At 52.8% G+C, this 16,393-nt stretch overlaps 1 protein-coding gene across 1 annotated transcript in view; it reads right to left on the reverse strand.

Annotated features, from left to right (window-relative positions):
• The window catches only part of SLIT1 (slit guidance ligand 1), a 149,626-nt gene that overhangs the window by 109,552 nt on the left and 23,681 nt on the right, over positions 1 to 16,393 (reverse strand). Inside the window, exon 4 of the mRNA XM_028511690.2 lies at positions 14,668 to 14,739. Within this exon, the coding sequence (XP_028367491.1) occupies positions 14,668 to 14,739 (72 nt within the window). The remainder of the gene's footprint in view (positions 1 to 14,667; positions 14,740 to 16,393) is intronic.

A 16,393-nucleotide genomic window follows, 5' to 3' on the forward strand; every position in this document is an offset into this window, starting at 1 on the left:
AAGAATTTCGCCCCCAGCAGAAGCCTAGAAAGAGAGGTTCCCCATGTGTCCCCATGGGGCATGGGGGATCATCAAACGTGGGGATCCTGCAGTGACTCTCCAGGCATCCACCTGGGGACGGGGGTGCCCTTTCCCTCCCTTCCTGAATGTGTCCTGAAGGTTATAAAGAAAAGAAGGTCACACACACAAATAAATAGATCAAAATTCATTTTGCTGTTTTGCTTTCTTCTTCTTTTTTTAATCTTCACCTGAGGGTATGTTTATTGATTTGGAAGAGAGAGAGAGAAAGAGCGAAACATCGACTGGTTGCCTCCCACAGGTGCCCCGGCAGGGACTGAACCTGCAGCTTTTGGTGTGTGGGATGACGCTCCAACCAACGGAGCCACCGGCCAGGGCTGTTCCATTTTGTTTTCTCAGAAAAGAATATTACCTTGATCAAAAACGGTTGATCTGCAACAAAAATTTCAAACTCCCACCCACGAGCCACCGTTCGGGGCTCCGGGAAGCCACAGTCGTTCAGGAATCTCAGAGAAGCCGTGAAAGTCCAACTACAACCACGCGATGGCTTCCTCCAGAAGCCCCCAGGTGATAAACGCTGTCCCCTTCGGGAGCCGACATGTCCCAAGGGGTCTCCGAGAAGAGGTGGGCAGAGCTCTGGGGCAGTGAGCAGGAAATCCTGGGGTCTGGGAGTCGCCATCGAGCACCTGGGGTTGGCGGTGGGTGGGTGGGGCTCAGGGTCGGTCTCTGTGTGCACATGTGGCCTTGGTCCCCTGGCTCCAGTGGCCAGCTGGGGACTCCTGAGAGTCGGCCTGGCTGCAAAGCCTCTCACAGGTGAGTGCCCCGGGGCGACCCCAGCCATGCAGGCAGGGGTGGGAGGTTCGCACCAGGGTCACGTCACCCCTCCACTGCTCTTGAGCGATGGGGACCTCTAACCTAAGCAGCTCTGGGGCACCGGCTTCCGCAGACTGCCCTCCTCTCCCCGGCCCTGTGGGGCATTGCCCCTTCCATCCGTCCCTCACCCAGGCCTCCGTCCTGGGAGCCAGAGCATCTATGGGGAGGGTGAAAGAGTGGCCCCTGTCCCCCTGCCAAGGCGGATGTCACGCCACCAGAATTTATGTGCCAGCTTTCTTGTACCAGCTTTTCCCAGGTTTCCTCCCCACCCATTACTGCCCCATTAGTCGCCTTGTGTTTTCCCCTAACTGTCACCGGCCACACTGCCTCTTTGTTACCCTGCGACGTGCTGGCCCGCCTTCCCCAACAAGGGGCCGAGCTTAAACTCCGAATTGTGAAACGTTTCATCCCTTGCTCCTGTCCCCCTTCCTCCTCTTTCAGGGCCCCAGACCCTTTAGTAAAAAGCACCCACCGGAGGGCATTCCCGGCTCTGTGTGCACAACACGAGCGGGCCCCCAGTTGCCCGGCGCCCCTCGTCCTCCCTGAGCACGCTTCCCCTTCTTATTGGTATTCAGTCGATACCTTCCTTCTCTGACCCTTCCCTGCTTGGCCTCCACATCTACCGACAGAAGGCCCTTTGTTGAGGGAGCAGAGGGTGTAAACACCAGGGCTCCGAAGACAACGCCTGGACTTCAAAGGGGAAATGAGTCATTGCTCATCAGTGGGGGGGGGGGGGGGCTCTGGGGACAGCCCCTCCTCTGAGCACCTCCAGCAAAGGACAAACCTTCTGTGCCTGTGACAGATCAGGCGCTATTGCCAAAGCTACTTATTGATTTTTATTGTTCCAAATTTGACTCGAAAACACCAGCCGGAATCTGGAGTCTGGTAAATATTTTGTTCCACAGTTTGCTGGAAGCACGTTGCTATAAAGGGTAGCTTCCAACGTGGGGGCTCAGGCTAGGGGCCTTCCGGGCTCCCACCATCTGCCAGCTTCATGCGTCTGCAAGCAGATTATCCGCCCCAAACGCCATTTGGACCAGGTCTCTCCCCTGCTCACGAGTCCTCCGAGCGTCCCTGATTAGACAGCTCTGCATCTAAAACCACCCGAGCCCATCAAAGCCAGGCGGCCCCTTGTCTCAGGCGCACAGGCCCGCACAGGCCCGCACAGGCCCTGGGATCCAGCCCCTCCTTGAACGCGCCAGGGATGCGGCGGCACAGAGCAGCCCGCAGCTCGGCAGCTACCCCGCAGGAAGCCTGCCGCATCCAGAACAGAGCCCATTTCCCCACACCGTCCACCCACAGCACCCGCTGCTGCTTCCGGAGCAAACGCAGATTTGAAGTCGCTCTCCGAGTTCCTCTACATTTGTTTTCATCGCACCAAACAGACCCAGGCCCCTTGACTAAATCTCATGTGAAACAGTTTCCACCCGGCTCCTAATGTTAGCTGCCCTCGTCCACTACCGGTGGTTTTCCCCACAACTACCTACAACAAAGCACAGACCCTGGTACGAAACACTGTTCTCTGCACGTGCTCAAATCACCACATATCAGAACAGCCTGTCCCCTCCCCTGAAGAGCACACCTCGCCTTCACTAACTCAGCCGAGGCTCCTTCCCTCTCTCAGCCGCCTTGCCGCGCTTGCCCCAACTCAGCTGGCAGTCACGGGCCCTGTTCACAGCAAGCGCTGCCAGAACGGGCCTCCCCGTTCCGTACCTCAAAGCCTTCATATTTATCATGTTTATCATATGATAAATATCATACTTCATATTTATCATATTTATGTCATTTCCACCTTATGGTTCCAGCCCAGTTCGTGGAGATCTTCCTCGGTCTTACTTCTGTCATCTAGGGCACATGGCCACCCCTGGCAGTTTTGTGCCACCTGCAAACCTGCCAAGCATGCCTCTGCGTGCTCACCCGACTCATTAATAAAAGTGATAGAACAGGGCCCAGAGACACTGATGACTTGTCCGAGGTGTCACAGCCAGACGGGGACAGAGCCGACCCTGACACACAAGTGTCCGGGCTCCCGGGGCTCATCTCCATCACACTGGCCGACAAGCCCCTCAGAGCGCTTCCTCCCCAGCCCTCTCCCACCCCGCCTCCTGCTGGCCCACCCCGAGAGGCCCTTGACAGACGGGAAAGTCTGGCTTCCTGGGGAGCAGATGGGGAAACTGCCGCCTGCCTGAAGGACCTTACTTTGCCGACTTCTCGCAGCTTCCTGTGCCTACAGCTCTGTGCTTCTCAAGCGAGTCTCTTGAATAGTCCACCCAGCAAACCAGGCCAAACAGGACCAAGAGGGCAAGGAGGTCCTGGGCTCCACTCCTTCACCAAGCTGCCTGGGGGAAATGGAAGAGAACAGGGGGCCCGCAGAGATCCTGGGGATCGCTCTGACCTGAGGAAGAATCTACGGGCAGACAGTTTCAGCCTCACAACTTCCTGGAAACATGGCTCTCGGGTCTGTCCTGGAAGCATGAGAATGACCAGGCAAAGGGCTGATCTTGGCACACACTCTTGCTCTGAACACAACTCTAGAGAGCCTCACCGAGATCACTGGGCAAACAGGCCGGGAAGACAGGTCGAGGTCAGTGTGAGGGCTCCTAGTGGGCAAAGCTACTCACCAACGAGCCGCCTGTCGTGTGAAGTAATGAGCTCTCCATCAGCACCAGGGTGTTTATGCACAGGTTCGTCCCATTTGAACCCAAAGTCTAAGGTCCTGTACCCTCTTTTCTGCTGTGACAAGTCCCTCGTGCTTCCAAGTAAAATGCCGTCACTGGACCCCAAAGAGCCAAAACAATTTTGACAAAGAAAAAAAGTTGAAGAACTCACACTTCCTGATTCAGAAACATATATTAAAGACACAGTAATCAAAACTATGTGTGCCCACATAGGACAGACAATAGACCAATGGCATAGAATAGAAAGCCCAAAATGAAGGCTCACCTATATGGTCAAACGATCTTTGACAAGGAGGCCAAGACCATCCGATGGTGGAAGGACAGTTTCTTCAACAACTGGAATTCAGAAAACTGGATATCCACATGCCATGGAATGAAGTGGGACCCTTCTCTTACACCATATTTAAAAACTAACTCAAAATAGATCAAAGACCTAAATGTAAGACCCAAAAGTATAGAACTCTTAGAAGAAAACATATGGGGAAAGCTTCGTGAGATTGAACTTGGCAGTGATTTCTTGGCTGTGGCACAGGCAACAAAAGCAAAAATAGACATTTGGGACTACATCAACTTTAAAACTTCTGTGCATTAAAGGACACAGTCAACAGAATGAAAAGGCAACCATGGAATGCAAGAAGATACCCAAAACAGTTTTTAAAAATCTTATGTCTCAACAACAAAAAATCAAATTACCCAATTTCAAAATGAACTAAGGTCTTAAATGGACATTTCATCTTTAAGATTTTATTTCTACATTTTTAGAGAGAGGGGAAGGGAGGGAGCAAGAGAGGGAGAGAAACATTGGTGTGAGAGAAATATCAAACGGTTGCCTCTCGTATGTGCCCTGACCTGGGACTGAACCCGCAACTCAAGCATGTGCCCTGACCGGGAATCGAACCAGTGACCTTTCACTTTGCAGTATGACACCCAACCAACTGAGTCACACCAGTCAGAGCTTGAATGGACATTTCTCCAAAGATTACATAAAAATGGCCAAGAAGCATATAAAAAGATGATCGACATCACTAATCACCAGAAAAGTGAAAATCAAAGCCACGGTGATATACTAACTCATACACGTTAGTAGAGCTACTCTAAAACACACACAGAGAAAACAAGTGTTGGTGAAACCGTGTAACCACTAGGGAACTAGAACTACCATGGGATCCAGCAATCCCACTTCTAGAGATACACACAGAGTTAAAAAGAGGGTCTGGAGGAGGTTGCACACTCATGTCCACAGCAGCATTACTCACAACAGCCAAGAGGTAGAAGCAAGCCAAGTGTCTATGACAGACAAATGGGTGAACAAAATGTGGTATGTACACACGTGGAATGTCATTCAGCCTTAAAAAGGAGAGGAATCCTGCCACATGCTGCAACATGGATGAACTTTGAGGACTTTATGCTGTGACATAAGCCAGTCACAAAAAGAACAAATACTATGGGACTCCACCGCTGTGAGGTACCTAGAATACTCAGATCCAGAGACAGAAAGTAGAATGATGGCTGCCAGGGGCTGGGGTGCAGGAAGTGAGGAAGAGCTCATGGGTGTAAAGCTTCAGATCTGCAAGATGAAAGAATTCTGAAGCTCTGCCTACTGAACTGTACACTTAAAAATGGTTAAGACAAGAGGCAGGGCAGCCCAAAACTGGGAAGGACACATGGGAACCTGGATTTCAATGAAGCAGAATCAAGCTAGAGACATATCAACGAAAGCTCAGGAGTCTTCAGAAATATCAACACCACCCGTGACATCCTCTGCTGCCCCACTGGACTTCTGATGCCAAGATTACCTGAAGTCCCAAAGTCACAAAACCATGTGTATGTTCCAGGAAGGACTTTTGATGCTAAGAAGTGTAACATTGAAGTTAAGATGAGATTAAGCAGAGATCGATCAAGAATTCATAAAGATGTCAATGTACCATCTCCAAGTGTTTCTTTCTTTCAATCTTGCCCTTACAGTTCATGAATCTAAATGTAATGAGTTGCAATGCATATTAATATTCCTGCCAAATTGATCTAATAAAGAGCTCTACATTATAGTTAGTGCCTGAGGAATGTGTTCAGAGAAAGAGGCTGCAGAAATTCTTCTTCCACTTGTATGAAGTCATTATCTCACCTACCATCTACAAAACCAAAGAAAGAAGAGGCAGCAGGAGCAAAACTCTCCAGCAACAGGCTGAGCTGCCTGCCAAAGTCAGAGTGAGCTCAGGCAAAACGCAGGGCGAGGGAGGAAACTCTATCTCGCGCAGAGAAGACAGGCAGTGAACTGAAGGCAGGTCCTGCTCGGCGGCGACAAGGGACCGCGAGGCCATCAGGACCCTCACCCCTGCTCAGCCTGGAACCTCCTGCTGAGGCTGTGAGAAGACAGGAGCCAGAGAAGCCCACCAGCTTGGGACAACCCATGAAGACGTCCAGGACAGCAGACTGCCCTCTATGTCCAAGTAATGTGTCTGGATGGGGCGTGTCCGCCCATCCCCCCACTGCTTCCAGGAGGACGGTTTGGGTGATGATGCTGTATGCAAAGCCCCTATACTGGGTGCGCCATACAAACCACCCTAATCACCACAACAGCCCCACCCCATTTCACAGATGTGGAAATGGACACAGCGAGGTGAAATGCCTTGCCCAGAGTCCCCCAGCTGATCAGTTACCGTGATCACTGGAGGAAAAGAGAGGACTCAGTGCCAAGGACCTAACCCCAGTGGAAGAGCTGGGAGAAGTGCCCGGAGGCGCCCTCGCCGGGCGGGCTCCTGGAGCTCCATGGTGTGTGTGCACCGCGCTGCAGCCCCGGGCCAGGAAGGGTCAGCCGGGGCTTCCGGACACCTGCCCTCCAAGGCAAGACACAGTGTGGTGGGCAGAGTAACGGCACCCAAGATGCCCACGTCCTGATCCCTGGAACCTGTGAACATTGGCTTACGTGGCCCAAGGGGCTTTGCAGATGTGATTACACAAGAGTCGTGTCCCTGTTCCCCTGCCAGGCAGGCTTGCCAGTGCCTCCCTCCCTTCTCCGATTTCTGGGCTCAGGGCTTTCCACTGGCCCGGCAACGGTCTTATCTTCCTCTGCTTTTCTCTGTTTTCCAAATGTTCACTGTCATAGCAAAATTATTTATATAGCTTTTAAAATAGCTTTGAAGATACCCTCACTCTCCTGAAAGTTACTCACAACAGCCCCCCCACCCTCATGCACACACACTCCTCTCTGCTCAGAATCTTCTGGATGCTTATGAATTCAGTTTGTTCCACGCTGATTTTTGTGATGCTGTAGGGGAGGACGGGCAGCTTTTCATTCCTTTGCGTTCTTATAAAGCTTCCCCAGCAGGGCTCATTCTCTGGGGGTGACCCACTGACTGCCCGTCCCTCCAGGCTCCTCCAGACCCTGCGTCCCCTGTGTTTGTGAAGGCCTCTGTGGCTTGGAGACAGCAGGTGGGGGAGGGGGAAGCCACGGGTCAGTGGCCGCAGCCAGGACATCAATCCACACTGGGAGCGTCAGCCCACTCTGGCACAGGGGATGTCAGGCTCACTCTGGCTGCCCTTTTCTGCAGAGGTTCCTGGGCCGGCACAGCGGGACACTTGCCTTTTTCGCTTGAGCCTTGACAGCAGGCACAGGTTTAATGATTGGAAAGCACTCTGAGAATCCAGAGTGCTCCGTAATTGCCAGCTCGTAATCCCCAAATTGTTCTCTGCGTCGATGAGAGAGGTGGAGCGTCTTTGTCAGTGTGACTCTCACATGGCGCCAGGCAGGGCAGAGGCGGACAGGGGGGCTGTGCCCGCAGAGGGGCGCCCTGCGAGGACCCAGAAAGCATGCTGGGGCATGGCCTCCCAAAGTGTGAGCCAGATAAAGAGGGGCTTGATCATAATGCATGTTCTTGGGCCCTTCACACCTGCTCACTCAGGCGCTCAGATGTTAGTGCCCTGGAGTCTGCATTTTAATCACCCCCCCCACCCCTACCCCCACCCCCAGCTGACTCTCAGGCACACTAAGTTGAGTTCTGATGGTATAGAGGAGGGTGCATGGGTCTGGGGTCCGGGACCTAGGTTTGAGTCTCAGCTCTGGCCTGTACTGTCTGAGACCTCAGCAAGTCACCTGATACTAGACTCACGAGGTCTAGGTAGTCCCTAAAAAACTTTCAAGAGCTTCAGGTCAAATCAGTTTGGGCGACACAACACCCTGCATGTCCCCTAGGGGATCTGTAACACACACAGGTAGGTTAAAGGGGCTGAAAGTCCCCCCCACAGAGAAGCCTGTTTGACTCAGGCTTTCCCACGCCGGCCAACCGAAGAGGCTTCTCTCTCTCACGAACGACAGAAACATCTCACAGACTCAGTGTCTCGTGAGACGAAGCACACGAAACTCCTCTCCGGGAAAAGAGAAGTCTAGAGGGTGAGCGGCAGCATCCTCCGGCGGCAGCTCTGGCAGGAAGGAGGCCCCAGCCAAGGGAGGGGAGGCCACAGGCGCCCCATCCCTCCTGCTCAGGGCCCTTGGCTGGTCCAGTTCCGCAGAGCTGCCGCCTGGAGTGGACGCGTCACAATAGCGAGGTCACCTTCCTGCTTCGGGTAATTTCCCTTGGAGGCAAGACATCCATTTTTAACAGCTCTTCGTTTCAGCAGAGAATGCCCTCCGCCTCTGGCGGGGGCTGGGGACCAGGATGGGAAGGGAGGCTTTGTTCTTCTGACCAGTGCTGACAGTTTAATTAAACCCAGCCCGAGATGGGGTCGGCAGGGTCAGGCATTCTTCAACAGGGCTCCTGCAGAACACCACCTCCTGCCTCTCCAGCCACCAGGGCCTGTTAATGAGTTATCCTGGTCCTTCCAGCAGGGACGTAAATAAGGGGAAATAAATGCCCTGGGCTGCCCTGAGTCCCCCACCCCCTCCCCTTCCAGGCCCCGCACAGACACAAAAGCCTGATCTTGTCGGGACACATATTGGTTTCAAGGCTAAAAAGAAGCCCAGAGGAACTGCGGGCTTGTGGATGAGGAAGGAATACAATCAGCAGGAAGACAGATCGGAAAGCAGCGGGAGAGACCCCTCCCCAGAGCTGGGAGGACAGAGGGGTGGGGCAGAGGGGGCCCACACTCACTGTGCCCCGCCCCCAAACCTGGGCGAAGACTGGGATGTACCACTGTGAGAGGAGCAGCCAGGTTCCAGCATGGCTGGCCCCTGTGGGCATCCATGAGACTGCACCACATCCTCAGGTAATGCGGCTGACCCCCCACCCAACCAACAGGCCACCAGGCTCCAACCGCCTCCAGTGGTGCAGCTGGGTCCAGCCAATGAAGCATCTGCCCCCTCATCCTGCACCAACCTGCTGGTAGGTCAGAGGATGGCAGAGAGCTCTCAAAGACCATTCCCCAAAGAGCTCTGCAGCCCTCACCTCGGGGAGAGACAGCACCCCGCCAGCCTCTCACACAGCTGTCACCCCAATAGTTCCCAGCACCTAGAACAGTGCCTGGCCCACAGGAGGCCCTCAGTAGCCATTGGGTGAATGGGTGAGCAGGTGGTGGGCAGGGGAACAGAAAGGGGGAAAAGGGTTAAATGTGTGTGGGCAAGGGGGTGGGAGGGTGGCTGTGGAATGGGGGCAGAGCTGGGCACGTGGGCAGGTCTGTATGTGGGTCGGTGGATGGGTAAGGGAAGGGTGAATGGGCAGGCCTGGATGGGTACACGGGGGTTGGTGGGTGAGTGAGTGGAAGTGCGGATGGGTGGGCAGGTGGGGGTTGTAGTGGGGGAGGGCACGGAGGGTGGAGGGGTGTGTGGACTGACTGGTGGCTGGTAGATGGGTAAGTGGAGTGCAGATGAGTGGGAGTGTGGACAGGCGGCGGAGAGATGACAGACAGGTAGATGAGAGGAGGGACGGGTGGGGAGATAGGTGGATGAGTGGGGAGTGGTGCAGGAGGTGAATGGGTGGTAAGCAGGAGGTGGATGGAGGCCATGGAAGCATGGGCTTTAGCCTCGGACAGACCAGAGTTTACATGGGCTCGCATGGGCTCGGTCCCTTGGGCACACTGAACCCTCTGAGCCGGGCAGGGCCTCCTGGTCAGCTTCCTGAGCCTGCGCCACGGTCGTGCCCAACCATACTCCGCTTGCTGCCTGCACACCAGCCGGCAGGTGCCTCCACAGGTACACCTAAGCCTCTCATGGAAAAAACAGAAACCTGTTGGGGGAGGGCCCAGCGAAGTGGGGGGGTTGTTCTGGTTAAAAAAGGGGAGGCTGAGCCACCCTGGGGAGCAGAGGCACAGGCAGGCCACCAGCAGAGGACACAAGCTCAGAGGAAGGGTACAGGGTCAGCCTGGGCTGCCTCTTCCAGCCAGGTCAGCCGCCCTCCAGGGCAAGGCCCATAGGGGTTTGCCTAACATTTCCTGAGCACCTACTATGTGCCATGTTTGCACCTGACCTGAGAGCAAGTCATACCTCTCTTTAACCCGCACAACAGCCTGCAAGGTAGACATTATCTTCACCTGATAAAGATCGAACGGCCTCAGTGGGGATGGAGGAAGCATTCCAGCATCTCGCGTCTGGCGTTCACTTTAGTGCAAACTACAGAGGCTTTTCGTTGCCTACAAAAACAGGGGGTCTTGGCCATAAAAAACGCCAGCACGTGCTCTTACAGAACATCTGCGAGGCACAGAAGAGAGGGGTCACCCACAACAGTCCCTGGGGGCACTCACAGTCACTGTGTGTGTGTGCATTCTCTGGGGTGACTCGCTCAGCCGTCATACTGTCAGTACGATTCTACAGCTGGCTTGGGATGTCACAAACACAGGCATTACTTTGTGTCTTTCCTAAAGGCCATATTTTACGATGACATGAAGATTCCATCAAGTAGATATAGCAGAGCTTACTTAACCATTTGTCCAAGTTTAGACATTTGGATTGTTTCTGTACTCTTTACAATATTCAATATTTCAATGTAGAAATACTCTATATGTCAGTATTCTAAATAATGCTGCAAAGAACAAGTTTGTGCCAGGTTTTGTTAGTTCCCAGGATAGATTCCCCAACAAGATTTCTAGGTCAAGGTTTAAGCCACTTTCAGGCTCTTTGAGGACCTTCGTAGGCCTGGTGACTAATTCCAGCCCCACCACCAAGCTGCTCTGCGGTCCAAGGCAAATCCCCTCTCTGGCCCGCAGGTCCCGCATAGAGAAGGAAATGGGCAGGCGAACCCAACACCAGGGGCAGCACTAGTGAAGGATAATCGGTCACAGGACTGGAACTCCTGGAAGCTACACAGACAAAAGCAGCTGAAAGGTGGACCTCAGCACCTGACGGACTTTGCGCCCACACCTTGTCCTGCACATTTGGTCTCTCCCCAGTTCGTTTTCACGCTGATTTAGCATAACGGCCTCTGCAGGAAAGTCCGTGATTTGCTCCAGATGGAAAGGATTAGCAATGGATCTCTCAGAGGGGAGGGAGGTCAACAGGTGACAGACTGGAAAGGCTGAGCACCACCTTCCCTTCACCCGGCCTCCTAAGGGAAGGGTATGTGACTGCAGGTGATCCCACCAGCTCCTGCACGGTTCATTGGCCCAGGGTGATCTCCTGACCTCATATGAGCCAAGCAGATTCTTTTCCCCAGAAATCTGGAGTTGGACCTGAGACATTGTAGGTACCTGTGCTCTGAGGCCACAGAAAGTAGGAGGGAGGAGTCAGCACCAAGGCCAACAGAAGGCGTGTGGAACTGAGATGTGGCCCACACGCCCAGGACACAAGTTCGCAGGCAGGAGTGGACCAGTGAGGTAGATGTTTAAAAAGAACTTGAAACACCCCTTACACTCACTCCCAGTCCCAGCTGTACCTCACTTCCTGTCCTGGGGGGCCAGTGGGTCTGCTGGTTGTGCCCTTATGATAATATCCAACCCCACTGTTACTGTCACGAGCCTTCAGGGACAGTTCTGAACCAAGAAGTCCTGACTGCTCCTCAGCCAGACCAACCAGGAGAGTTAACAGAGATGCTTTGGAATGCCTGACAAAATAAAGTAAGGGTGGAGGGGGTGGGGCAAAGATGAATAGTTAAAGAAGATGTGGTGAACTTCCAGTCAAGATGGCGGCATAGGCAGACATGACTCACCTCTTCACAAAACCACATCAAAATTACAACTAAAATACAGAACAACCATCACTCAGAACCGTCAGAAATTGAGTTGAATGAAAGTCTGACAACTACGGAGTTAAGGAAACCATATGCATCCAGACTGGTAGGAGGGGCCCAAACGTGGAACAGGCTGGTCCCACACCTACATGTGGTGGATAAGAATTTGGGAGGGGTATCTCTGGAGCAAGGAGGCCCAGCCCCACACCAGGCCCCCCAGCCCAGGGTACCAGTTCCAAGAAGATAAGTCCCCACAACTTCTGGCTATAAAAACAAGTGGGGATTGAGTCAGTGGAAGAAACTTCTGGAGCCCCAAACAGTTCCTAAAGAACACACACACAGACTTACTCAGACTCAGTCCCTCTGAGCTCTAGCACTGGGGTAGCAGCTTGAAAGGCACCAGTGGCATAAAAGGAGGAACTGAAGTATCTGGCATCCAGGTGAGCAGAGGCCATTGTCCCTTTTCTAAACCCTCCCCCACAGAGCTGGCAGACTGGTGCCATATCTGAGACTCCATCAACCTGGCTGACACTGTTCTGCCCCACCCAACTTACAGGCCCACCCAAGTGGCTTTTCCATACGAATGGCTGGTCTTAGCTCTTGCTTCACAACTTCCTAAATCCTCTCAAACAAGCAACGGCTGGCCTCAGTGAGCCCCAGGCCGGCACCAGCAGCATCCAGCCTAGATTCACAGCTTGGCTTTGCCTGGGAATCTCCAAATACAGCACAAGTAGCGGCCATCTCAGATTGCTTTATAGCTCAGGCAGGGTGGCCCTGGGCAAAACACAGGTGGGGGCTGCACTTGACTTGCAACACCTGGGAAATCTCAGAGCCAACGCACCCAGTGGACAGCTACTGACCATGTCAGAGCACCACCATCCTGCTCCCACATAGTGATCCTCCATGGAGGCTGGAGGTTGGTGGTCAGTGGTCACAGCCAGTCCTTGCCACTGACTGGCCTGGGTAAATCCCTCCGGTTGATCTGCCAAAGCAATCAAGACTCAACTACAAGAGGAAGGTGTACTCAGCCCACACGAAGGGTACATCTTGAGGACCCAGCATGGGGAACAGAGGAGGCTGTGCCACTGGACCCTACAGGTCACCTACTACATTAGGCCATGCTACCAGAACACGGAGCCAAAGCAGCTCTACCTACTACATAGAAACAAACACAGGGAGGCTGCCAAAACGAGCAGACAAAGAGAAAGTGCCCAAATGAAAGAACAGATCAAATCTCCAGAAAAAGAACTAAACAAAGTGAGATAAGCAATCTATCAGATGCAGAGTGCAAAACGCTGGTTATAAGGATGCTCAAGGGACTCAGAGGGGACCTCGACAGCATGAAGAAGAGAGGCTGGGGGTATGCGTTGTACATGAGCCTTCAGCTGTCACGGGAAGGAAGGGACAGCAGCCACTGTGTGCGCCCGGCACCGCGTCACAGGCAGCTCTGGCCCAAGGGTGGCAAAGACCAACAGAAAGCGCCCTCACTGAGGGTCACCATGGAGAGGCCCCCAGGCCAGGAGGAGGAAGAAACGGGAAGTGACCAGAGAGACCATTTGAACACACTAACAATTAGAGTTCCATCTTAAAGACAAAAACATGAAGGCAGGATCGGTGACAAACTCTGGAGCTGCCTGGAGACCACTGGGCTGATCAAAAGGTCGGGAGTTCATGACAGAGGTGGAGAGAACTGGCCCCTCGGCATGCAGGTGGCCCCAGGGAGCCACCAAGCCCCTACCCCCCCACCCCAGTCTGTCCGGCTTCACTTGCTGCTTCTCCCTCCACTAGGTGCTGTCCTGCAAGCTTCAGGAAAGAACCAGCAGCCCTGCATCTCACCCTGGGCTTGCCGTGGTTTTTCAGGGTGTTTTTATTTTTATTTTTTGTCATATCTTCTAAATATTCTATATTTAACTTTTTTAAAGGTTTTATTTATTTATTTTCAGAGAGAGGGGAAGGCAAGGAGAAAGAGGGGGACAGAAACACTGATCGGCCGCCTCTTGCACACCCCAGTCGGGGACCTGGCCTGCAACCCAGGCATGTGTCCTGACTGGGAATCGAACCGTCAACTTTCGGTTCATAGGCTGGCACTCAGTCCACTGAGCAACATCAGCTGTTCCTCAGGTTTTTAATGACAAAACTAAGTGGCTCAAAAATCTCCTGAATCGAAATTCAAAAATTTAATGAACCCTTCAAAAATCTAACAGGCGTTCATGATTGTTCTAAGTAATAGAGAAAGAAAAGGAAAGGCTAGGGAAAAACATAAATTATCAGAAAATAGATTCAGGACTCAAAGTTAAGAAAATGTTTCTAAAATGCAGACCTTTTTAATAATGGAATTGATTGCTCCAGGAGGTGGGGAACTTCCTATCACTGGAGGTAACAAGCAAAGACCAAAGTGCCCTTTGCTGCAGAGCTGCAGAAGAGATTTCTTAGAAAACCTCTAACATCCTGTGCAACCCAAGATCCCACAGAATGAAATGTGTGGTAGAACCATTACAGACACATCTGGCAAATCACAAAGCAGCAGAATTAGCTGTGACCCTTAAAACTTGAAAGAAGCACATTTACAACAAATAAGAGTATCACATTGCACACAGTTAATAAGCTTGCAGACCTTATTACTCTGAGCTGAAAGTAGAAATAAGCCCCAAAAGAGCTTAGCCAAATGTATTAAATTTGACCTAGGGCAGATTACCAAAGGCTGTGAGAGGTGGGCAGGAATGGTCCTCCCTGCAATGTGGGGCCCACCCCCGAGACCCGGCAGCACGTGGAACTGGACGAGCTTCAGATTCTGGCAGGTGCTGGTGCTTGCCATGGAGTGACGCCCTACACTGCACCTTCCTGCAGAAAAGGCCTGACCTGTGTAACCCCGAGCAGTTCCTCCCCAGGGAGGAACATGGGGGTCACGGGAAAGTTCGTGCCCCACGGACCACACACAGCCCCTCCCGCTGTCGAGGGCGAGGGGTGAGGACACACAGAAAGCTCTCTGGCCACAGAGCGGCACTCACAGCCTCGACAGCGCCTGGGTGTTCTGGAACAGCAGTTCTGGGAGCGCGTGCAGCTGGTTCCGGTTCAGTCGCCTACAAGAGAGAAGACAGGAAGAGTTGGAAACTGCCTTGGAAATCCAGGAAATCCAAAGGACTTTTCAGAAAGCACTGGATTCGGAGTCAGAGAGCCCAGGGTTCAGATCTTAACAGGGTCCCTGTGTCACCCCAGGGAAATCAAGTCCTTTGGGGCTCAGTTCCTCATCTGTAAAGTGGGGATTCTGCCATCCAACACTTGGGGAGAATAAGAGCCAAAAAACTATGGAAGTCCCTTCCCAAGGACGCTCCATGGACTGGGCAGTCAGTAAACACACATCTTCCCTTCCGTCATTTCCTCCCGTGCCCCTCAGCATCCTCACTGACGCCTGCAAGATGCTCATGACGGACAAGGCACTGGCTCCTATCTGCCTCGGTCCACGAGTGGGTATCTGACCACACGGGAAGTGTGAGCTGTATCCTTGTGGAGTAGGACCGGCCGTGAGGTTTTGGTTCTCTACTGATGGGCTCTGTTGTCCACACTTGCCTCTGTGGCGGCTTAACTTTTGGTGTTTGCTTCAGGTCTTTTTTCAAAACAAAAATACCTTTATTGATTTTTTAAAAATTATTTATGGAAATGCAAGCTTAATGTCTTTTCTTTAAAGCCTCAAGTAATAGAAGAAAAACTATTCAGCCACCTGCATTTTTCTGACTCAAAAATCTGTGGCTGTCTTCCCATGCCAAGCAATAGGGAACAACCCCCTTTATCTCCAGTGACCAAATAGCATGTTCAGCTCCTCTGCTGGCGGACAGACAGCTTTTCAGCATCACAGACGGGGGCAGGGGTGGGGTCCAGTGCTGCAGTGCGGCCCAATGAGGAGTCTCCGCGCAGGAAGGACCAGGACTCGTCCTGGGAAAGCAGCAAAGCTCACCCAGACGTCTCTTGCCACCTTAGGCAACTAGCACTCTTTTCTTTTCCTAATTTTTTTCGATTGCAGTTGACCTACAATGTTATATTAGTTTCAGGTGTACCACACAGTGAGTAGACATTTATGTAGCTTACACAGGCGATCACTCCAATAAGTCTAGTCATTACAGACATACACCGTCATCACAATATTATCGTGATATTCCCCGACCTGAACTTCGCACCCCCGTGACCATCAGGCAACCGATCCTCTGACACTGCAGGGCAGGACTCCAGCCCATCAGGGCGTGTGACACCTATAAACTACCAAACCTCGGTGCTCACACAGAGCTCCATGGACCACCTGCAGGGCATCGCCTAGGAGCTGGTAAGAGCCTCAGTGCCCTAGGCTCTACCCCAGACCTGCTGAATCAGTCTGCGTTTCAGCAAGGTCCCCAGGTGACCTGTTTTCTGGTCCAGGTTGGCGACGCACTGGTGTAAAATGCGGCCCTGCCTTCCAGCTATGGCACGGTCTGGGTTTTGCACAGCCTCCCCTTCAACAGTTATAGACGGCGATCACCCAGCTGGTCTTTTGTCGGGAGAGAGAAAGAAATGTAATTCTGTGTGGCCGGCAGTAACTGTCTGGGGTTACTCTACCTCCTAGGCGGAGGGTCACCTTTCATCTGCTATGTGAGAAAGGTACCACTCCCCAGCACGGGACAGACTGTTAGTCCAGCTGCGAGGAGTGTTATCTGAAGGACCAGCTCCTAGGGAAACACTGCTGCCTTGGGGGCGGGGGGAGGGGGG

The sequence above is a fragment of the Phyllostomus discolor genome, chromosome 5, assembly GCF_004126475.2.
Source record: "Phyllostomus discolor isolate MPI-MPIP mPhyDis1 chromosome 5, mPhyDis1.pri.v3, whole genome shotgun sequence".
NCBI classification, from domain to species: Eukaryota; Metazoa; Chordata; class Mammalia; order Chiroptera; family Phyllostomidae; genus Phyllostomus; species Phyllostomus discolor.